At 36.7% G+C, this 22,627-nt stretch overlaps 2 protein-coding genes and 2 long non-coding RNA genes across 7 annotated transcripts; 2 read left to right on the top strand and 2 right to left on the bottom strand.

Moving 5' to 3' along the window:
• Window positions 1–844: 844 nt before the first annotated feature.
• LOC122411884 (long-chain-fatty-acid--CoA ligase 3-like) lies at window positions 845–3,852 on the top strand. 3 transcript variants are annotated; one of them, XR_006261244.1, is made up of 4 exons: window positions 845–1,146; window positions 1,363–1,594; window positions 1,659–1,911; window positions 2,273–3,852. XR_006261244.1 is itself a non-coding variant. In XM_043420965.1 (3 exons), the coding sequence occupies exons 1-3, from the start codon at window positions 1,582–1,584 to the stop codon at window positions 2,274–2,276; spliced, it is 270 nt and encodes an 89-aa protein (XP_043276900.1). In that variant the 5' UTR covers window positions 845–1,581; the 3' UTR covers window positions 2,277–3,852. The 3 variants fall into 3 exon arrangements, 1 of the variants encoding a protein (XP_043276900.1); XR_006261245.1 differs by having other exon boundaries at window positions 845–1,594; window positions 2,273–2,671; window positions 3,491–3,852; XM_043420965.1 differs by having other exon boundaries at window positions 845–1,594.
• Window positions 3,853–4,901: 1,049 nt separating this feature from the next.
• On the bottom strand, window positions 4,902–6,956 carry LOC122412396 (RCC1-like G exchanging factor-like protein). Its single transcript, XM_043421872.1, has 8 exons — window positions 6,952–6,956; window positions 6,715–6,846; window positions 6,212–6,499; window positions 5,915–6,033; window positions 5,680–5,841; window positions 5,459–5,586; window positions 5,248–5,379; window positions 4,902–5,171 (listed from the first exon to the last, which is right to left on the bottom strand). Exons 1-8 carry the CDS (start codon window positions 6,954–6,956, stop codon window positions 5,094–5,096), a joined length of 1,044 nt encoding a protein of 347 aa, XP_043277807.1. The 3' UTR covers window positions 4,902–5,093.
• Window positions 6,957–12,854: 5,898 nt separating this feature from the next.
• Window positions 12,855–15,431, top strand: LOC122411888 (uncharacterized). Of its 2 annotated transcripts, XR_006261248.1 has the most exons (5): window positions 12,855–13,320; window positions 13,470–13,860; window positions 13,985–14,363; window positions 14,810–15,077; window positions 15,315–15,431. It is a non-coding gene; the product is annotated as an uncharacterized lncRNA (long non-coding RNA). The 2 variants fall into 2 exon arrangements; XR_006261247.1 differs by having other exon boundaries at window positions 12,855–13,860.
• Window positions 15,432–16,152: 721 nt separating this feature from the next.
• LOC122411891 (uncharacterized) lies at window positions 16,153–17,956 on the bottom strand. The gene is made up of 3 exons (XR_006261251.1): window positions 17,479–17,956; window positions 16,403–16,543; window positions 16,153–16,310 (listed from the first exon to the last, which is right to left on the bottom strand). It is a non-coding gene; the product is annotated as an uncharacterized lncRNA (long non-coding RNA).
• Window positions 17,957–22,627: the final 4,671 nt, after the last annotated feature.

Genomic DNA, 22,627 nt, shown 5'->3' with positions numbered 1-22,627 from the left:
TTAACATTTATAACATTTTATCGGTACGAAAATCCTACTGCCCACAAAATCCCATGTCGACACTCCAATATTCCGGCGTCGACACTCAAATTCACCGGTCCAAAAAGTACGATGTCCACGCAGGATCTTTGGGTGTCGAACCTACGTTTTAGCGGTACGAAAAGTTCGGTCTCGACACTCGATATTCCGGCGTCAACACTCAAATTCACCGGTCCAAAAGTGCGGTGTCCAAGCCGGATCTTTGGGTGTCGAACCTACACTTTAGCTGTCAAAAAAGACGGTCTCGACACTCGATATTTCGGAGTCGACACTCAAGTTCAGCGGTCCAAAAAGACGGTCTCCACACTCGATATTTCGGCGTCGACACTCAAGTTCAACGGTCCAAAAAGACGGTCTCCACACTCGATATTTCGGCGTCGACACTCAAGTTCAGCGGTCCAAAAAGACGGTCTCCACACTCGATATTTCGGCGTCAACACTCAAGTTCAACGGTCCAAAAAGTCGGTCTCCACACCCCATATTTTGGTGTCGACACTCAAATTTAGCAATCTGAAACATACAGTCTCCACACCCCATACTCTGGCTTCGACACTCTAATCGAAGGGCCCAAAACAAAATAAGGTTAACACCGGATATTCAGAGCTTCGACACCGGGCCTCGAAGCATGGTGTCGAAACTCTCAATATCCGGTGTCAATGTGGGTGGGCCCAAACTAAAGAAACCGTAATTATTGGTGTCGACACTCAATATAGCGTGTCATCGGCGAGGGTGTCGACCTCGAAAAAACGGGTGCTTAAATGTCGCTTTAACACCCGGTGTCGAGTTCTGTCAGGGAAGACTCAGGAAGAAAATAGAAACTAATAGAATAGCACCAAATTGAATCGTTATGATGATGACTGAAAAAAAATATATCACAGCTGATGCTCGATCGCATCTCCAAAGGAATAAACGAGAAAGTTGAAAAATTTGGAGTGTTCAGACAAGCGATTTTCAATTTCGCATACGAGTACAAGCTCAAATGGACGAAACGTGGCTATATGAGACACCTTTGTTCAATTATTACATTTTCCTCGTTATTTCGCCTCGTTATTGTCACGCAGGGATACGGTCTCACGGAAACGTGCTCAGGAGCCACAGTTATGGACAGTAAGCATAAAATCTGTTGTATATTCTTAAATTATATATTTAATAAATAATCGATAAAATAAAAGAAATAATATACGTTTTGAGAAAAATTTACACAGTTTTCCTACCGATGCAGCTTAAGTTGCTAAATCTATCAACTGTGTTTTACCATTTATAATCCTATTCGAAGCTTTGTCTTCGAAATATAACTTATATAAAAACATTTTTTATTATTAGTGTACAATAGAAGCACAGAAAGAGTCGGAGTTCCTACGGTTATCTGTGACATAAGAGTGGAAAATTAGGAAGAAAGGGAATTACAGAGTAACGCATACACCTAACCCGAGAGGCTGGTTTTACAAACTTCCGGACCAAACAAAAGAGAACTTCTTTGAGGAGAATGGCAGATAATGGTTCAGAACAGGCGACATTGGGGAATTGCATCCGGATGGAAGCATGACGATTATCGGTGAGCATTTGCTTTGAAACTTTTCCTCAGTACGTAACTTATTTATTTATTCTGTCACCGGCAGATCAAAAGAAGGATTTAGTCAAATTGCTATTGGGAGAGTGCGTATCACTCGGTAATATCGAAGCTGAATTGGAGACTTGTCCCGCCGTGGAAAATATCTGCGTCTATGGAAACGCTTTCAAGGTGTACACAGTTGCTCTTGTCGTACCGAGTCCTTGCAGCCTTGAAGAAATTGCAGCTAATCTTAATAGATTACAACGAAGAATCTTGAAGAATTGTGCGTTCCGTATAAATCAAATTTTCGAATGGATGAGGTGATTATTGAAACATGCCTTTAATTTTTATTTTGGATTTGTGGTACCTCGCGGTTTGATGTGCAAAAATTTCCACACCTTTTTTGTCGAATGGAATGCATTTTTATTTTTATTTTTTATAATTCTTTCGAATTTTGTCAGAAAGTTTGCCGTTTTTTGTGAACTTTTCTGATCGTTTCGAAAAAGCATTGTCACGAAAAATTAACGTTTTGGTTTGAAAAATCTAACATTCTTACGTCATTTCCTCGATTGAAAAGGAACAGATAGATAAATGACCTTTTCAAACATAACTCACGAAAGTTGTATGCGCCCATTGTAAAATTTGCCACGAGTATAATATTTCACCTTATTTTATTTAAAGGTAAACTACAGAGATTCGAAATCCCGGAAGTTGTGAAGCTCTGTCCAGAGCAGTGGTCACCGGACATGGATCTGGTAACGACTACTTTCAAACTGAAACGAAAAGCTGTCCAAGAGCGTTATCAGCACGAAATAAATCGGATGTACGCCTCTTGATGTTACGGCAAAAAATGCGCAAAGTGTAACGTCCAGCGTATACGCAAACGTAGTAATTTGGAAGTTCGACGTCGCGGAGGAGAAAAAGAAAAAAAGATCAACAAACATAACGCCAGTCGACGCATAGATCTCTCAGCGTGTCCTGAATAAGCAATGTTGAAATTCATAAACATCGGCGATACTTATGACAAACGAAAATACGCGATCGCCCTCGATTCACTTGGTACCGTGGATGTGTACGTGTGTATGTGTCCTTTATGTATTCGAACTGTTTGCGTAGATTGGGATTGTCGAAAATATATCGGTTATCAAGCCATTATAGATAGCGCGTACATGATTGTGATTAAACTCTTTTTTATTCAACGTTTCGGTACAACCAACGTTTTTTTTTCTTTTGTGAATTTCTGTCAATACGTACAATTGTCATTCGAAGTCGCACAAAACAAAATGTTTTCCTTTGGCCTTCAGACAATTTCCAAAGTCGATTGAGTTTATTCCTTAAATGAACTACTGATTCAGTCGCACAAATTTGCGTAATTCAATTTCGCGATCGGGTATATTCCTATCAATCTCTCTGTATCCATCGGAAACATTATTCCCTGAAAGCGAACACGCTTTTTGGAAAAAATAATTGCTGAAATTGTAGGCTCTTGATTTTGACCTCGTTGATAAACGTTTTTGTACATATTCATCAAATACTATGTTTATGGAAGATATCTAGACTGGAAATCGTAATGAGGAAACTGCAAGTAATTGTTATTACCCGTGATCTTTTGGCCGTTCAATATTGGAGAAAACGGAGAACACTTCAAGTAAAAATTAATTGTTCAATTATTACCGCAGTTGAATTCATTGAAAAATGTATATCATTCTCGGACAATGGTGAGCGAATTCTTCTGGAACAGTAATAAAGATCCAAAACGAAATCATTTCTCTCACTGTAAACTGAAGAAATTAAATCGCCAATTTTCCTCTTAATACAAAAAAAAAAGGTTTCGATCGAACTTATTTTCAAATCAATTTTATCATCCGTTATATAATTATGATTTACCCGAATTTTCAGAATCCCCGAGCAGAAGCTTGACCGATACATTTTGGGGCTCTAAGGCAGCAGCTGTCACCGAAATCACAGTTCCAAGAGAAATAGTACCAAAGGGGGTCAAAACGACCCCGAATTCCAAGGGGCACATTTTTGGCTCGCCGGGCATCGATCTGTCTTTGAAAAAATTCGCTTTTCAAAATCATTCGAATTATTGGCCAAATTTCAATTGATATTTTCGACAAATGTTCGAATAAACAAAGGAACGTTGAAACTCGAAAATATTTTTGTACCAGAAAATTTTTCCGTCACTCCTTCGATGCATAGCTTGTCACGGTCAGCTTTACCGTGCTCCCATATCGTATTCAATATGGCACGGTGAAGAGCGCAACGTTCCTGGATCGTGAGAGCCTCGACAGGAAATGCGAGCCTGTTTCCTGGCACCAATTCCTCGATTATTCGATGCTTCGAACGCTGCGAGCCTGTCCCACCGAAAGGCGGAACTCCTTCCTTCACTCTGATCTCCGAATAAAATTCGATGCCATCGAATTTTCACTATTTTCGATCAATCGAATTTTCATAATCATGAAAATTCATGGAAACAAGAATTTTGTGGTTTAACAGTAAATTTTTCATTTTCACCAAAATTTCAAGACAATTCTAATTTGAAGAAAAATATTCACGAAGGTGCAAACCTGTGGAGTAACGAGGTTGAAATCGTTATGATGTTCATCGAATTGGCAGAATATTTTTCAGCATTTCTGATGATGTCGATAACGACTTGGAGGCTCATGGGCAGTTGTGGCCCATAAAAAGTTTCGTTTTCGTAACATTCTCGAAGGAATTCCGGAATCGTTATTTGTGAATGAGATAAAAATATTCCTGGAGAAAAAATGATATATTTTTTGGAAACGAATCGAAGTTAAAAAGGCTTTTTTTTTTAAATACTTTCAGAATTTCGTATTTCATTCAAATTGGACTTTAACTACTTAATTATTCAATCGATTGGAACGAACCCCAAAACGTGAGCAGAAACAAACATTTGTAATCCATTGTTCACCGATATTTCATTGCACTTCGGTACACCTTTTGGTTTTACGACCGTGTTACATTCCCAGCTCATAAGCTAGTCGTGAATCATTGATGTTCTACCTTAAAACACACCCACATTTTTCGTGATAAGATAAAAGCAGATTCTTTATCAGACTTGTACACACGCTTTCGTTATACGTGCTTTGGGGTTTCTCACCTCGGATATTTTCAATAGAGAAAATTCGATTTCTAATCCCCGTAAGAAAAAAGTGTTTAGAAACGAAATTTGAAAAGAAACTATGAATATGAATTTTGATGTTCTCGATTGAATCGTTGCTCGTTGTTATGGGCAACTGTGGGAAAATAATGAACGTTGGAAAGTTTGAATTCAATAATGATTTGAAAAATGTAATTGTTCAGATTTTTTTTGGAAAATTTTCTCTCTTTATTCGTTCGCAAATTACATTTTTATTTTTTCTGATATTTACAGGGGAATCGAGTTTCACTGATTCGTTTAAAGTTCTAACGTAAAATATTAATTACGTTTTCTTCTGGGGTTTGCTTGTTTTCATTTTCATAATTTTCCACAATTTATTCAAATGAAGGGTTTACACAGCGTCACTGTGTGGTCGACTCTGCAGGCAACTCTTTTCACCTGCGCTCCGATTGCGACCTGAAAAAACAAAATTGAGAACCAAAAATCAGGTGTGCCAATTTGTTGCCTTTTTTTCAAAATCAACAAATTTTACCTTCAGAGGGAAAAATTGATCATTTCGATTACCGAGGCCCAGGAAACCGAATTTGTTTCTACCCCACATGTAGAGATCGCCCGTGTTGGTCACAGCTCCGAGGTGGCTGATACCGCAGCAGATCTTCGAAACCTTGAAAGTGAATAATGAGTGAAGACATTGAAGAAAATGCATCGAAATTTTCATGGAATTTATTCTTTTTTCTAGTCACCTTAAGATTTTTGTCGTAGGGGTTGGCACCGAAGAGGGTGGGAGGAATGAGAGTAGGTTTGTCAACCGTCAGAACTTCAGGTCCGAATCCGAGAATGCCGTAGCCCCAAACGTAGACATTGCCAGTGCCTGTGAATGATTTTTTTTTTCAAAATTCAAATAAAATTAATATTTTGTCAAACCTTTTGAAAAGTTTTTTCTTCTGCTGTATTTGAAACTCACTGTTCAAGAGCATGCAAAAACTGCCACCAGCAGCGATGTCAACAACGTGCCCAACTTCCGAAGGAATCACTAATTCTGTGGCGATATTGATTTCGTGATTATCGCCTTTGCCTGGAAGTTGTCCATATTCCGAGTTGCCCCAGCCAAAGACTTTTCCCTTGTCTGTAAAGAAGAAAATTACCACTGAAAGCCAAAACGCAGTCGGCGATGCATGCCAATCTGGTTATATGCTGACCAGTCAGATCACCTTTGACCAGGGACGGTTGCCATTCATTTTTGTAGTGAGCCAGAGCAGTTTGGCCGTCGGCGCCCCAACCAAAAGTGTAAACTCTACCCTTTTCTGTTAAAAGAATGCTGCACGAGTAAACGAAGGAGAAAAAAGAATTGTAGATCGAAGAAGCGAATGAAGAATCAGTGAATAAATGGGTTTAAAAGTTGATTGAAAACTCATTAAATTAGCGAGTAGCCGATGAGTTGTCAATTTAATAAGTCGATGGATTAATACATTGATTATCTGAAGAAACGCTCTCACCTATGATCCTGGCTGGCAGCAACGCCAGTTATGTTTTCACCTTTGACGTTAGGAATATGATGGACAACTCGACTCTGCGCATATTCTTCGTTTCCTATAATGGGCCTTCCGCATTGTCCATAACCGTTGTTGCCCAACGTGAAAACTCCCTCACTGGTTAAAATTAAAGAGTGAGCTCTTCCCGCTGCGAGTCCAAGTACTTTTAGTGAAAGACTCTTCAATGGCAAATGAATGGGTCTTGGGACAGGAATTATTCCGGCTGTGTACTGTTCGTCCGAGTCATCGAATCTTGGACATTATTTATCAAACAGATTCAACTCATGTATCAAGGGAAGTTCTCAATTGTGAAAATAGAGAATTTATAGAATTTTCATTTACCAATTTGCGAATCTGTGTTGATTCCATTGCCATAAACAATTTTTCTGTCGTCAGAATTGACTCCGAACATAAAAAATCCATAGCCACAACCTATATCAACCACTTTGTGCTTCTCTCCAAAATACAATCGGCTAGGCTTTCCTATGTAAGCTACGTCGTCCACTATTCTTGTTTTTCCTAAAGTTCCCAATGCTCCGTGTTCCGCCACCAAACATAAACCCTTCGATAATCTTCCTGACTCGTCGCATATTGAAAGACTGCAAAAATATCGATGTTTTTATTGAGTCTTGAACTCATTCAATAAACGAGGAATTTTCAATGATTTTCGAAAAATTAGCATTTTTTATTTCGTATTTCATAACATCATTTTCTAACCTATAAAATGATGAACAATTTCGATGTTTTTTGATCGATTTTGAAAGTGAATGGTAAATGAAAAAACTAATTTAGAGAAATTGATTGAAAATATTTTGTTTATATTCCGACGGAATTTTGTATACGAGTTTTGAGATTTCATAACCTGCTGCACGTGCTATTCCCGAATGGATACAAACTCATATAATGCTACTACGATTATTTCAAAAATATGAAAAAAATATATATGTATTCGTACCGATGTTGTTAATTAGAGATCGTATTTCCTCAATGATTGGTTTTTTAATTAAATCCATCACTATAATAGCACCTCACATGCTTGGCACATTGTTAGTTATTGAACTTGAATGGAAACTATAACTATATATATCTTGTTCTGGTTTTCTGGTCTGGTGTTCTCTCTGGTGACACGAAAAACCGACGGTGTGAAGACAGACGACAGGACAAATCGGAAGTTTTCTCGTCGACGATTGGTTGAGGCCGGTATATTCTCAGTGCGGATTGGCTATGAAGGGCATCAAAATGCTCTTATATGTATCGGTCGGAAAGCGAATACAGATACCTCGAGTTCTGAATGTGTTAGTAACTTTTGCATAATCTTAAGCCCGTGCAAAGTTTTTTCTCAGCAATTACGACACCGATCATGCTGATTTTGGGCTCATTCGACAGAGAACTTCTTAATTAGCTGAAAGCTCAATTTTAAAAGCCGTACATAACTCATGAGCTTCGTAATTAAAGAAAATAACGTGCCAAATTTACCCCCACCACGGCGAATCGTTTTATTCAGAGAAAGTATAGTCTCGGCGAGAGCGTCAGGCCAGCAGACGACAGAGCTGTCAATGTACTTGTCCCGAGACTCTACCGAGTCTCTTGATTCCTACAGGAAACGTAATCCATTCACTGTATATGTTACAATAGATCTCATATTTTTTCACAGTTAAACATTTTTTAAAATGTATTTATTGACAATGCGAATATAGAAAATCATTTAAAACGACGGTCACGACCTTTTAATACTTGGCGTGCCTTTTTTACTTTTTGAAGTTTTAATATTTACTGATTTCACTTCTTTTTGCGAGGCGTGACAACTATATAGGAATCGTATTTCATTCACTGTATTTGTCAACTTCAGACAACAATTTCATTTTTTTTTATATTTTGAAGTTTTTTATTGATAATGCAAATATAGAAAATTATTGGAAACTACGGTCGCGACCTTTTAATAATTGGCGTTCTTTTTTTACTTTGTCATTTATTTTTTTTCTGATTTAGCTTATTTTTTAGAGGCGTGACAATATTTACTTAAGAAAAAAAATACATTCCTCGTCTTCGACGAAAATTTTTAAAACGATTTTTTTCCAGTTGAGTGCTTTTCTCTATGTGGCAAAAGCAATCGACACAGCCAATTTTTCTATGTAGACGGACGAAAACTGTGCGGTTATGTTCATGTAAGTTGAATCCTTTTACAAGCAATAATGGTGACGATTTTGATGATCCATTCAGCAAATCGAATTTTCCATTGAAAGATTGGGAAATTCCTATGCAATGGGATGATATTTTCATTTTCTATTCCTTTTTTTGAAAAGCTCCACTTGTTTACTTGGAATAATGATTTTTGAAACTATCTTCTTCTCATTCATGGATTCCACGTTGACATGGATACTGTCAAAGGTTTGCAATGTCCAAGGAGATGTTTCCATGGTATTCAATGTCTAAGACCACAGCTTTATGGTTATTGGTGTCCAGTGATATTTTTTCATGGTCTTTTGTAACGTCTGAAACTGCCTCGTCAATGTAAACTATTAAATCGCAGATCTAGATATCGATAACTATGAGGAAATATATCGTAAACCATTGCACCGTTTACCTACATATCGGGAAATATAAAATTGTCGAATATATATTGAAAAATACGAAGGCATCCACCTAGACATCGAAAACCCTATAGTCGCTAAACTAGACATCGAAAACTGTAGAGCCGACGACTTAGATATCGAAAACCTTAGAAAAACTCACCACACTATCGGAAACTATGGAGCCGTTGACTTTCATATCGGGAACCATGGACAAATTCACCTCAACATCGGAAACTATGGAGCTATCGACCGGGATAGTGAAAACTATGAAGTCGTCAACCTAGTCCACGAAAACAATGAGAAAACATACCTGGACATTGAAAACTACGGAGCCGTTGATCTAGACCTCGAAAAGCATGAAAAAACATACCAGGACGACGAAAGCCATAGAGAAATATACCTAGACATTGAAAACCATGGAGCTGTCGACGTAGACATCGAAAACAATGGAGCCGTCGACCTAGACCATGAAAACCATGGAGAACCATAACCAAACATCGAAAACTATGGAATTGTTGACCTAGCATCAAAAGCCATGACGGAATATACCTGGACCACGAAAACCATGAAGGAACATACCTAGAAGAAAACTATGAAGAAATATACCTGGACATCCGAAACCATGGAGGAATATACCTAGACATTGAAAAATATGTAGACACATACCTAGACATCGAAAAGTATGGAGTCATCAACCTAGATCACGGAAATAATGAAGAAATATACCTAGAGAACAAAAACTATGGAAACTCAGACCTAGCCATCGAAAACTGTGGAACCATCAACTTAGACCACGAAAACCATGGAGAAACATACCCAGACATCGATAACTATGGAGCCGTCGACCTCGCCCACGAAAACCATGAAAAAAAACGAAAACCATGGAGGGACATATCTAGACATTAAAAATCATGGAATAATACACCTGGACATAGAAAACTATGTAGAAACATACTTAGACGACGAAAGCCAAGGAGAAGTATACCCAGCAAATGAAAAGTATGGAGCTGTCCACGTAGAAATCGAAAACCATGGAGGAATCTACCTAGACCACGAAAACCATGGAGAAACATATCCAGCCATCGAAAACCATGGAGGAATATACCTGAACCACGAAAACCATGATGAGACATGCCTAGACATTGAAAACCATGGAGGAATATACCTGGACGACGAAAAACATGGAGGAATATACCTGGACCACGAAAACCATGAAGGAACATGGTCTTCGTGGTTCTTCATACTTGGTCATTGAAAACTGTGGAGCCATCGACCTGGACTGCGAAAACCATGAAGAAACATACCTAGACCATACTAAAAATACCTAGACATCAAAACCCATGGAGGAATTATCCTAGACCACGAAAACCACGGAGAAGCATACTTGGACATCGAAAACTGTGGAGCCGTCGACCTCGACCGCGAAAACCATGATAAAACATGCCTAGACATTGAAAACCATGGAGAAATATACCTAGACATCGAACCCCATGGAGGAATTATCCTTGACCACGAAAACCCGAGAGAAACATACCTGGACATCGAAAACTGTGGAGCCGTCGACCTCGACTGCGAAAACCATGAAGAAACATACCCAGACCACGAAAACCATGGAAGAATCTACCTAGACCACGAAAACCATGGAGAAACATATACATACATTGAAAACCATGGAGGAATATACCTGGACCACGAAAACCATGTAGGAACATATCCAGACATCGAAACCCATGAAGGAATATACCTAGACATCAAAACCCATGGAGGAATTATCCTAGACCACGAAAACCATGAAGAAACATGCCTAGACATTGAAAACCATGGAGGAATATACCGAGACATCGAAACCCATGGAGGAATTATCCTCGACCACGAAAACCACGGAGAAGCATACTTGGACATCGAAAACTGTGGAGCCGTCGACCTCGACCGCGAAAACCATGATAAAACATGCCTAGACATTGAAAACCATGGAGAAATATACCTAGACATCGAACCCCATGGAGGAATTATCCTTGACCACGAAAACCCGAGAGAAACATACCTGGACATCGAAAACTGTGGAGCCGTCGACCTCGACTGCGAAAACCATGAAGAAACATACCCAGACCACGAAAACCATGGAGAAACATATACATACATTGAAAACCATGGAGGAATATTCCTGGACCACGAAAACCATGTAGGAACATATCCAGACATCGAAACCCATGAAGGAATATACCTAGACATCAAAACCCATGGAGGAATTATCCTAGACCACGAAAACCATGAAGAAACATGCCTAGACATTGAAAACCATGGAGGAATATACCGAGACATCGAAACCCATGGAGGAATTATCCTCGACCACGAAAACCCGAGAGAAACATACCTGGGCATCGAAAACTGTGGAGCCGTCGACCTCGACTGCGAAAACCATGAAGAAACATACCCAGACCACGAAAACCATGGAGGAATCTACCTACACCGAGACAACCATGGAGGAATATACCTGGATGACGAAAACCATGAAGGAACATGCCTAGACATTGAAAACCATGAAGAAACGTACCGACACCACGAAAACCATGAAGGAACACGTCTAGACATTGAAATCCATGAAGGAATATACCTAGACATCAAAACCCATGGAGAAATTATCCTAGACCACGAAAATCATGGAGAAACATACCTAGACATCGAAAACTGTGGAACCGTCGACCTCGACCGCGAAAACCATGAAGAGACATACTTAGACCACGAAAACTATGAAGAAATATACCTTAGACATCAAGAACTATGGAGAAATACACCTGGACATTAAAAACTATGTAGAAATACACCTGCACATCAGAAACTTTAGAGGAATATACCTAGACATCGAAACCCATAGAGGAATTATCCGAGACCACGAAAACCATGGAGAAACATACCTGGACATCGAAAACTAAAGAGCCGTCGACCCAGACCTCGAAAACCATAAAAAAAAACATACCTAGACGACGAAAGCCATGGAGGAATATATCTGGACATAAAAAACTATGGGGTCGTCCACCTAGAAATTGAAAATCGCGATAGAATGTACCTAAACCTAGTCCTCCAAAACCCATGAGATATCGCCCTAGACATCTTCGAAAAATCCAGCGGCGTCGACCAGAATTTTATATTTTTTTATTTCATTATATATTATTCAATGTTATTCCTATTATTTAATTTTTTTATTTTATTATATTATTATCATTTTATATTATATATTGTATAATATAATATATATATATTATAATAATATTTTATTATTAATTAATATTAATAAATAAAATATATATTATATAATTATCAAGAGACTCGGTAGAGTCTCGGGACAAGTACATTGACAGCCCTGTCGTCTGCTGGCCTGAGGCTCTCGCCGAGTTCAAGAGACTCGGTAGAGTCTCGGGACAAGTACATTGACAGCCCTGTCGTCTGCTGGCCTGAGGCTCTCGCCGAGTATACTTTCTCTGAATAAAACGATTCGCGGTGGTGGGGGTAAAATTGACAAGTTATTTTCTTGAATTACAAAGCTCATAAGTCGTCTGAGGCTTTGAAAATTGAACTGGAGACTGATGACGAAATTCTCTTTCGATTGCGCCCAAAACCAGTATGATCGGTGGCGTAATTGCTGAGAAAAAACTTTGCACAGGCTCAAGATTATGCAATAGTTACTAACACATTTATGGATTTACCTTGTCTGTATAGAACACCATCAAAGGCCTCTCGATGCCAGCTATAACCCATTTCTATGGATATGGAAGCCTCGTACCCCGGCGACAAAAGTAGCGAGTTGCGATTGGTCACAACACTCGCTGTACCGATCCAGCGGAATAAAGTTCTTGATTGCCTATGTCTATATATATATATATATATAATACCATATGTCAGTTTTGATGGTTATAAAAAAACGGAGTGTCGATGTTCGGCAGTGCGGGATTAATAAAAAAAAAACTATTATTATTTATTTAATGGAATACATATATGAAGTTCAGCGAGCATATGCAATTCAGAACCCTTGGTCATAAAAAAATTGCTTAGGACGCAAGGTAAATGCTTATATATAAAAAACCATCTGTTAGTTTTTGATGGTATAAACAAACGGAATTTCGATGTAACGAAGTGCGGGATTAATGAAAAAAACGTTTATCATTTTATGGATCATTTAATGGAATGTATATAAAATTCAGCTAGCATATGCAATTCAGAACCCTTGCCCATAATAAATTGTTTATGACGCAAGGAAAAAGCGTACGATCACATCGGATGAGACCCGCTCAGAAACGATCTATCTACAGTCCGATGTTCGTTGGCAGGTTTACGATTTTTCGCATCATTCTGACAAGAAATATTTTAAGTGCTATTGCAATACGCTCAAATGGATCTACGGCGATTTTCGGATCCTCAGTGATTTTTGATTGGTATGGAGATTTGGACGACTACAGGACAAGTTCTCGCTGATTCACTACGTATTGAATGAAACTATACAAGGTATGTTATGTAGTATTTAAACAAAAAATTCAACAGCATAAACATCAGTTCCTTACTGAGGGTTGATTATTTATTTAGCGAAGCCAATAATAATAGATCTGAATCATTGTAATGTATTGGACTAATTCATATTTTGTATTTTCACATAGCCTCTGATGAGAAGAGTTTTCTCAAATCCTCCCCTTGATGCTCAGATATTAGGAAGAATATCTGGAAGCTCAGGCAGGAGAAAGTCTGTTCTTAGGTCAAAATCTCGTATACAAGGAAAGTAGTGAATCTGTCAAAGCTACAGTAGCGATGTATATGGATTTTTCATTGACCGTGGACATGCCTCTAAATGTTTTGGAAGTGACCGCACTGTTCAAATACTTCAGTAAACTTAGACTTCTTATGAAGCTACTGTCAGGATTCATCGTCGAAATCGATATTCCCATTTTGTCTACGGTTACCGCCAGAATAACCTTTCAAGAATTTGCATTTGGAAATGACAAATTTGAAAATCTTACAAGTGCTCTTGGGTTACTTTAAAGATTCAATCAGGTAAGACAACATATAAGTGAATGTAATTTACTCCTTAGTTTTCATCAAATTTCAATAAATTTGATTTTAAACAGAATATTGTTTCTATCTATAATATTTTCTATATTTTGTATTTGTCGCATAGCCTCCGATGAGAAGAGTTTCCACAAATCCTTCCCTTGATACTCAGATATCAGGAAGTATGTCTGGAAGCTCAGGCAGGAGAAAGTCCATTCTTAGGTCAAAATCTTGTATACAAGGAAAGTAGTGAATCTATCAAAGCGACAGTAGCGATGTATATGGATTTTTCATTGACCGTGGACATGCTTCTAAATGTTTTGGAAGTGACCGCACTGTTCAAACACTTCAGTAAACTTAGACATCTTATGAAGCTACTGCCAGGATTCACTGTCGAGATCGATATTCCTATTTTGTCTACGGTTACCACCAGAATAACCTTTCAAGAATTTGCATTTGGAAATGACAAATTCGAAACTCTTGGATTACCTTAAAGATTCAATCATGTAAGACAACATATAACTGAATGTAATTTACTCCTTAGTTTTAATTAAACTTCAATTAATCTGATTTTCTCGAAAAATTTTTGATGCGAAATTATTATTATTTTCTATAATGGAATTGAAATGAAAAATTATTCAAATACAAAAAAAAAATAATCATAACTGTTTGTGGGATAGTAAACTATTGGCTTATTTTTATTGAACGTTTGCACACAAGCGCTACTACAACCTTCAATAAATTCAAGGGGAAACGTGTTCTCAACCAAGGTGTTGATTTTTCCGACAGAATTTCAAGAACTATAATTCTGGTTAAGAACTATAATTTTATTTTATGGGAGTTCTAAGCATAATAACAACTTTGCTCTACTCAAATTTTATATTGGACGTTTAAAAATAATAGGAATTATTTTTTCGCTATTGTCATGAAAATTACGTTTATTGAAAAACAGTTTTGGAGACTGGGAGTTGCCAGGTGAGGGAGAGCAAGAAACACCGATTCAAAAATCTGAGACTGTTTGCAGTTTGAGCTGAAAGATCGTTTCGAAGAAATTAATAGACTCAAAGAAAAAGCGAACGATGAGGCAGAACAAAAAAGTATGGCAGAAATTCTGTCCCAGGTCGAGATAATAGGGAAAAAATTGAATTTCCTGAAATTGCAAGAAACCTTAGCAGCAATCTGGTCGCGACTTTCGCTGATCCTCAAGGTGCCAGCTTAAAGTGAGTGAAGATCCATTCAATTATTAAACATTCACTGGAGTTTTCTTTTCCAAAGACAGTTCTAAACGAAAAGTGACTAGAATTATTTGAATAACAAAAAACCATTGAATTTGTAAAGATCATAGCGATTCCCAAATTGCAAATTTATTAATATTCCTTGTAAAACAATCCACAAATAACTTTGGAACATGTTAAAATTCGAGAATTTAAGAACGACCGACTTTTATTTTGTTTTAGACAATTGACGTTGCAGATTCAGCTATTCAAACAAACGGGTTCGACTAAAGTTGGAGAGGAAAAAACGGCATTTACTGAAGTGGATAAAATTCGCAAACGAAGTCTGGAGTATTAAAAACGCATAACTTGGAAAATTGTCTCAAACTATGAAGACCCAGGAAATCGTCGAGGTGGTTCAGCAATTGAGCGCAAAATCGGCTTTACTCAACAGCATTCAGATCATAACAATGGCGAGTAGCCTCTCGATGCTTCTTCATCGAATGAACAAATTAGCACAGAAAAAATCGGCCGCTCAACAGGACACAGAAAGAGAACGAAAAATTGAGATGTACGAAATCATGAAAAAAAAACGAAGCTTCCTCGATCATTGTACCTCAAACGGTCAATCGCATGTTGGCTCTTAGCTCTTTCCATCAGCAAGGTAAAATTCACCAAAATATTTCTCAGTATTTTGTCATCGAGTTAACATTTCCGCGACACACGAGATTGGTGTGATCCCAATTTTCAAAATGAAGCAAATTTTTCAACTGCAGACTAATTTCCAAGCACTAAAATGTTTTATTTTTTCTTTTCATATGGTCGGAAATACGTTACTGGCACAACTAGAGCTCCTACTACAAACCGACATAACCAATGGACTGGACAGCAACAAAGACTTGCTTAAAGGAATTTAAGAAAGTTTTCCCTCGAATTTGGAATCAATACGCAACAATATAGCATATTTGGATAAGAGAATAAAACAATTGAACAAACGATCATTTGCACTAATACTTTTGAGTTAGAGTAATTTAAGAAACGCATTTTGATTTGTCATTAATAAAACAAAAATTGTCGGCTTATTATTTATGATGCTTTTTTTATGTTGAGGTGTTAATAAATATTGATGAAAACTTAAAATAAATGGTAGTCACGTCGTCGTTTTTTTTTAAATGTTTATTTTTTGTCGCCTAGAAACGGAGTTTCTAGAAGAGCCATTTGTTCTTGCTAGATTTGTACCTGTAATCAGAAAATGATAATTTTTTTTTAATCGCTCTTAAACATTAAGCGCTTAATAATATTTTAAAGTTAAAGACAAAGTATCAGCTTACTTTTCTTTTAGCTTGACACGGGTCTGGAATTTAATTTTTTTTACTCTTTATCGGAACTCTCAAATCCCTTGAGGCGCCTTTGTCGAGCGGCAAATCAACCGTGTATTTCTTATTTGGCATCAAGTGATTGTAGTTCGAAATCTGAAACGTTACATTTAAATAATCTCATAAATTTATTGAAGCAAGCCATGAAAATTTTACGAGTTCATCAGATAAAATGTAAGTTTTTCGAATCAACGTATAGAAATGTTACTTTGTTATTGAACCAAGTAATCTGATTCATTGCAAATGTATTTGAAATTAATAAAGTATTCTGTTTTGATTTTATTCATGTAACTATATGAATGTGGAAGTACTTTCATCTTTTTAAAAAAATAGAAACAAAATCTTTCTCAATGTTGAAACAATTATTGCAACAGTTTTACTTAAAATCACTCCATAATATTTTCAAAAAAATAAATAATGTTAGTCGATGTACTTAATATGATATTAAAAATATATACAGAAAGTGTTGAAAAATCGAGTACACAAAAGATCTCTTTGATATTCTCTCTCGATGGTTTATTTTACAAATTTCTTTCGGCTATTTCGCTAGGGATATGAGACGTTCTATAAAGTATCAGGACCATAATTTAAAGAATTGAAGAAAAATTCAAAATGTGGGAACTTTTACTAAAAATAATTCAGGACAATGAAAAAAAGAGGAGCACAAAGTTGATTAATCATGAGTTTGACTCCCTTCTTTCAACTTTCAACGAAGTTTAAATTACGAGAAATAATTAAACATTTTTAAATCACTTTCATAACCGATATAAAATTTTTTTTTTCCAACAACTCATAAAAAGAAGAAAGTACTGAAGTCAAGAATTGATCTCTACTCTTATATTTTTTCAGTATCATGGAGTGATTCCTCTTGCCATCGTTCTCTCGTCTACATCATTTGAAAAATTTTGGTCACAGTCGTTGAATCGTTTGGGGCCGAAAACACGATGCGGGACTTGTTCTCTCTCTTTCTCTCTCTCTCTCTTGCGTTCTCTCTCTTTCTCTCTCTCTCTTGCGTTCTCTCTCTTACTCACTCTCTTCATATAGTTTTGCCGTATATCAGAAATGTTCATTCTTCTATGTCTCCGTCATGTCAATAAATGTAGATGGTTTTGAGCTGATCTTTCGCTCAGGAGGACATGTTTCCGTTTCTGGTTTCCTCTCAACCAAACGAGGCCAACGTGCACCGAGGTTCTTACGGAAGCCCTTGGCAAAACCAAGTCTATCCGACTGGAGTTCGTATACAAGAGTATCCTGTAATGACAAAAAATAAATGACGAAATGTCTTTTCTAAAAAAGGAACACTTTCTTATTATTGCTTTCCCTTTCATCCATCTTGACAGTATGATAGAAATGTAATATTACATAGTTCGGCTGTGTTTTGAAATAAAAGTACAGATAGTCTGCTATTAAAAGTTCATGATGCTTAATAAAAGTGCGATTCTAGAATTATGAGTCACTGTACATTTTGGAAAAATGTCGAGCTACGTATGAATGATTTTTTATTTTACTTTCTCCTTCATCTCCAATAGTTTGTTTGATAGAGTAGAACAACACATACCGATTATACAGTAATTAAAACCTTTGATGAAGAAAAACAATAATGTTTAAATTATTGATTCCCACTCCAATAAGAGATAACATAATAAATCTAAATCCCAGCATTTGTAGCAAATGAATATCTATTTTCTATTGATACTTGTAACAAGTACGACGAAATAAGGAGGAAACTATTATGCATAATGAAGTCATTGGAATACGATTTGTGTGATTTTACTTCTTAACTGAGCCAGAATACTATCTGCATGAAATCAAATTAAATGAAAACTAAGGAGTAAATTACATTCAGTTATATGTTGTCTTACCTCAGTGAATCTTTAAAGTAGTCTAAGGGCACTTGTAAGAATTTCAATTTTTTGTCACTTCCAAATGCAAATTCTTAAAGTTATTCTGGTGGTGACCAAAGACAAAATGGGAATATCGATCTCGACGGTGAATCCTGGCAGTAGCTTCATAAGAAGTCTAAGTTTACTGAAGTATTTGAACAGTGCGGTCAATTCCAAAACATTTAGAGGCATGTCCACAGTCAATGAAAAATCCATACACATCGCTACTGTTGCTTTGATAGATTCACTACTTTCCTTGTATACAAGATTTTGACCTAAGAATGGACTTTCTCCTGCCTGAGCTTCCAGATATTCTTCCTGATATGTGAGCATCAAGGGAAGGATTTGTGGAAACTCTATTCATCGGGGGCTATGCGACAAATACAAAATATAGAAAATATTAAATTTGATTGCGAAATTTGATGAAAACTAAGGAGTAAATTACAATCACTTATATGTGATCTTACCTGATTGAATCTTTAAAGTAATCCAAGAGCACTTGTAAAAATTTCGAATTTGTCATTTCCAAATGCAAATTCTTGAAAGGTTATTCTGGCGGTAACCGTAGACAAAATGGGAATATCGATTTCGACGATGAATCCTGACAGTAGCTTCATAAGAAGTCTAAGTTTACTGAAGTATTTGAACAGTGCGGTCACTTCCAAAACATTTAGAGGCATGTCCACGGTCAATGAAAAATCCATACACATCGCTACTGTCGCTTTGGTAGATTCACTACTTTCCTTGCATACAAGATTTTGACCTAAGAATGGACTTTCTCCTGCCTGAGCTTCCAGATATTCTTCCTGATATGTGAGCATCAAGGGAAGGATTTGTGGAAACTCTATCCATCGGGGGCTATGCGACAAATACAAAATATAGAAAATATTATAGATAGAAACAATATTCTGTTTAAAATCAAATTTATTGAAATTTGATGAAAACTAAGGAGTAAATTACATTCACTTATATGTTGTCTTACCTGATTGAATCTTTAAAGTAACCCAAGAGCACTTGTAAGATTTTCAAATTTGTCATTTCCAAATGCAAATTCTTGAAAGGTTATTCTGGCGGTAACCGTAGACAAAATGGGAATATCGATCTCGACGATGAATCCTGACAGTAGCTTCATAAGAAGTCTAAGTTTACTGAAGTATTTGAACAGTGCGGTCACTTCCAAAACATTTAGAGGCATGTCCACGGTCAATGAAAAATCCATACACATCGCTACTGTTGCTTTGATAGATTCACTACTTTCCTTGTATACAAGATTTTGACCTAAGAACAGACTGTCTCCTGCCTGAGCTTCCAGATATTCTTCCTAATATGTGAGCATCAAGGGAAGGATTTGTGGAAACTCTATCCATCGGGAGCTATGCGACAAATACAAATATCAGTTAGTTCGTTATACATTATATTTGAGTAGTGAAATTGTAGTTGAAAAATTATTATTGATTTCACTAAATTAATAACAAATAAGGGCACTTGAAATAGTCCCTGATATGTGCGCATCAAAGGGAGGATTTAAGGAAACTCTTCTCATCGGAGGCTATGTGACAAATACAAAATGGTAAACGTGTCAACGAACATCGGACTTTAGATCGTTTCTGAGCAGATCGGATTCCATCTGACATGATCGTAAACCTCTTCCTTGCTTCCTATGGCCAAAGTTTCTAAATTGCATGCTTGCTGAATCCTGGATTCGACAATGTGTACGTGATAAATTTCGAACTACTTTTGTACGTGTCACAACACTACTCACCGAACTTGTCACATATCATATGGCTTGAAGTATGTACAGTTTCGTTTCGATAATTTTTTTCATTTAGTCAATAATCACTTATTATTAGTTAATAATCAATAATCAATAATCATATGCTAGAATGAATACGCATGCAAAAGCACTTCAAGTTTCAATTTTTTATTTATTTTTATAATGCGATGACGTGATAATAATAATAATAAAGATTTTTTAAAATGACGTGGAACGGTGGTTGAATCATGTTGATTCTGAAACAGAACAAAATAAAAACAATCATGAAAATTGAATGACAAATCGGTAGATTTTTTAAATTTCTCTCCTTACCTCGTCCAGGACGTCGACCACCACGACCACCTCGCCAATTGCCCCGATGGCGATCGGCGACAATTTGGCCGATTCTCTCCGTCAAACGAGCTACAAAATCTATTTTTTGGCCTCGCGGACCCGCCACCCTGCTCGTGTACCCCGTCCTAAAATGAAAAACGAAACTTAAAAATGAAAGTGACACCTTAACACCTTGACGGTTTTTCAATCAAGAAACTCGGTAAAATAGTACATTGACAGCCATGTCGTTTATTATCTCTAAATAATGTAAATTTTGGTAGTGGGGATAAAATCGGCATTGTTAATATTTCTACTCACGTTTTTTTCGGTTCTCGCCGGCTTGTTGCTGTTGTTGTGGCCGATTTTGCTGCTGTTGTGGCTGAGCATTGCCTTCCGGTGGCAGCTCGTCAACCTGCCCGCCATTCTCTGGCTCTCTTAGCTGCTGTGGCGGCGGATTGGCATTGTCTCGTGGCTCATCGCGATCGAAATCCATCCCGCCATTCATATCTGCAGCCATTCTTTTCTCGTTCTGTAATTAAACATTAAAATAATAGGACCACGAAAATTAATTATTCATTAAATAAATAAAAATAAACGAACGCTACTTACTTCTTTATAGGTCTGGTGATGGAGCAGTGTCGAATAGAAATGAAACGCGGGAGTATGACCTTTTAAAATGGGGGTGCGAGTCTGAAAATTTTTTCTCACCAGGTGGCATTTTCAATATAGAGCATTATTGTTGTTACGTTTACCTTAAACAATCGAGATAAAAGTAATGAACGGAGTGAAACTCGTTTACGTGAGTTGCTCACATAAATAGTATGATATGATGAAAAAAATAGTGATCGGGATGAACATAACGGATTAAGTAAGACTTCTTATTTACGTGTGTTTATACGTAAACATAGTAATGCCCGTTTTCTGCAACATTCATCTCAGTTTGAAGTACTTAATCCTACGTTGAAACCATATGAAAAAAATTTAACTGAGTTTAAATCACTTCTGAGAAAACAGCTATAATATTGATCATGAATCGAGATACACGTAACGAATTAATGCCCGTTTTCTCCAACGTTAATCTGAGTTTAAACTCGGTTCATCCTATTTCGAAACTATATGAAAAAAATTGAACTGAGTTTGAACCGCGTCGGAGAAAACGGCCATAAGTGGAAGTTGTTTATACGTGAGTTGTTCACGTAAATATGGTCATATAGTTAATCTCAAACGAGATAAGCGTAATGGATTAATGCCCGTTTTCTCCAACGTTAATCTGAGTTCAAACTCGGTTCATCCTATCTCGAAACTATATGAAAAAAATTGAACTGAGTTTGAACCGCGTCGGACAAAACGGCCATAAGTAAAAGTCGCGTTACATGAACAAAACTTATTTTGTCTAATGGGGATTTTCGTTCAAGGTTGTGAAACAATCGAGATGAATATAACACATTAAGTAAAAGTTTTGTTTTATGTAAAGAAGAATCATTTTGTTCAAGGGAATTTTAAGGTCGTTAAATAATGGAGGTAAACATAACACATTGAGTGAAAGTCGTTTTAGATAACAGAAACTCATTTTGTTAATTAGTTTTTCCTTAAGTCTTTTCCGTAAATACAATAGTAGTTAAGAATACTGTATTTACGAAAGTCTTTTCTGTAAATACAGTAATAGTTGAATTAAAAAGATTAGTAAGTCTAAGAGAGAAGTCTAATTCTGAAAGTCATGTAAAAGTGAAGTTGACTCAACAAAATATCAATAAACAATCGTTTAATAGGAAATGTGTGAAGGAGAGAAATCGGGGAATCCCTTCCATGCGCTGACATTTACTGACCACTTATTACCGACAGATGGTAACTTCATATAATTCGTTTGATTAATTATGTTATGTATTATGTCTAGCTCTCATGGAATATGAGAACATTTTAATCAAACGTTTGCTTGATCATAATAATTCTATAAAACGAAATTAAAAATTTCGTCAAAGTTAGCCCAAATTTTTTAAAATTTTTATAATAGCATGGTTTAATTAGGGTCAAATCGACACGAAATCGTTTTACGGTGACGAATATACGTTTTTTTGATGGTAGTAAAGGTAAAAAAAGAGAAAAATATTGAAATTTTTCTTGAGTTCGACTATATCACCCAGAACAGTCAATCTCAAAAATTATTGGTATTCTTATAATTTTTATTATAATCGTTTGGTAGTCATTGTGCGA

The sequence above is a fragment of the Venturia canescens genome, chromosome 6 (assembly GCF_019457755.1).
Source record: "Venturia canescens isolate UGA chromosome 6, ASM1945775v1, whole genome shotgun sequence".
NCBI classification, from domain to species: domain Eukaryota; kingdom Metazoa; phylum Arthropoda; class Insecta; order Hymenoptera; family Ichneumonidae; genus Venturia; species Venturia canescens.
This window is presented reverse-complemented; position numbering and strand designations above follow the sequence as displayed.

What these genes read in the sequence shown, in the direction of transcription:
- LOC122412396 (XM_043421872.1), bottom strand. An exon ending in ATAGGAAAGCCTAGCCGATT is followed by an intron (nt 6,500 to 6,714) that starts GTATTTTGGAGA and finishes ATAATGTCCAAG; the next exon opens with ATTCGATGACTCGGACGAAC. An exon ending in GCTGCCAGCCAGGATCATAG is followed by an intron (nt 6,034 to 6,211) that starts GTGAGAGCGTTT and finishes TTACTCGTGCAG; the next exon opens with CATTCTTTTAACAGAAAAGG.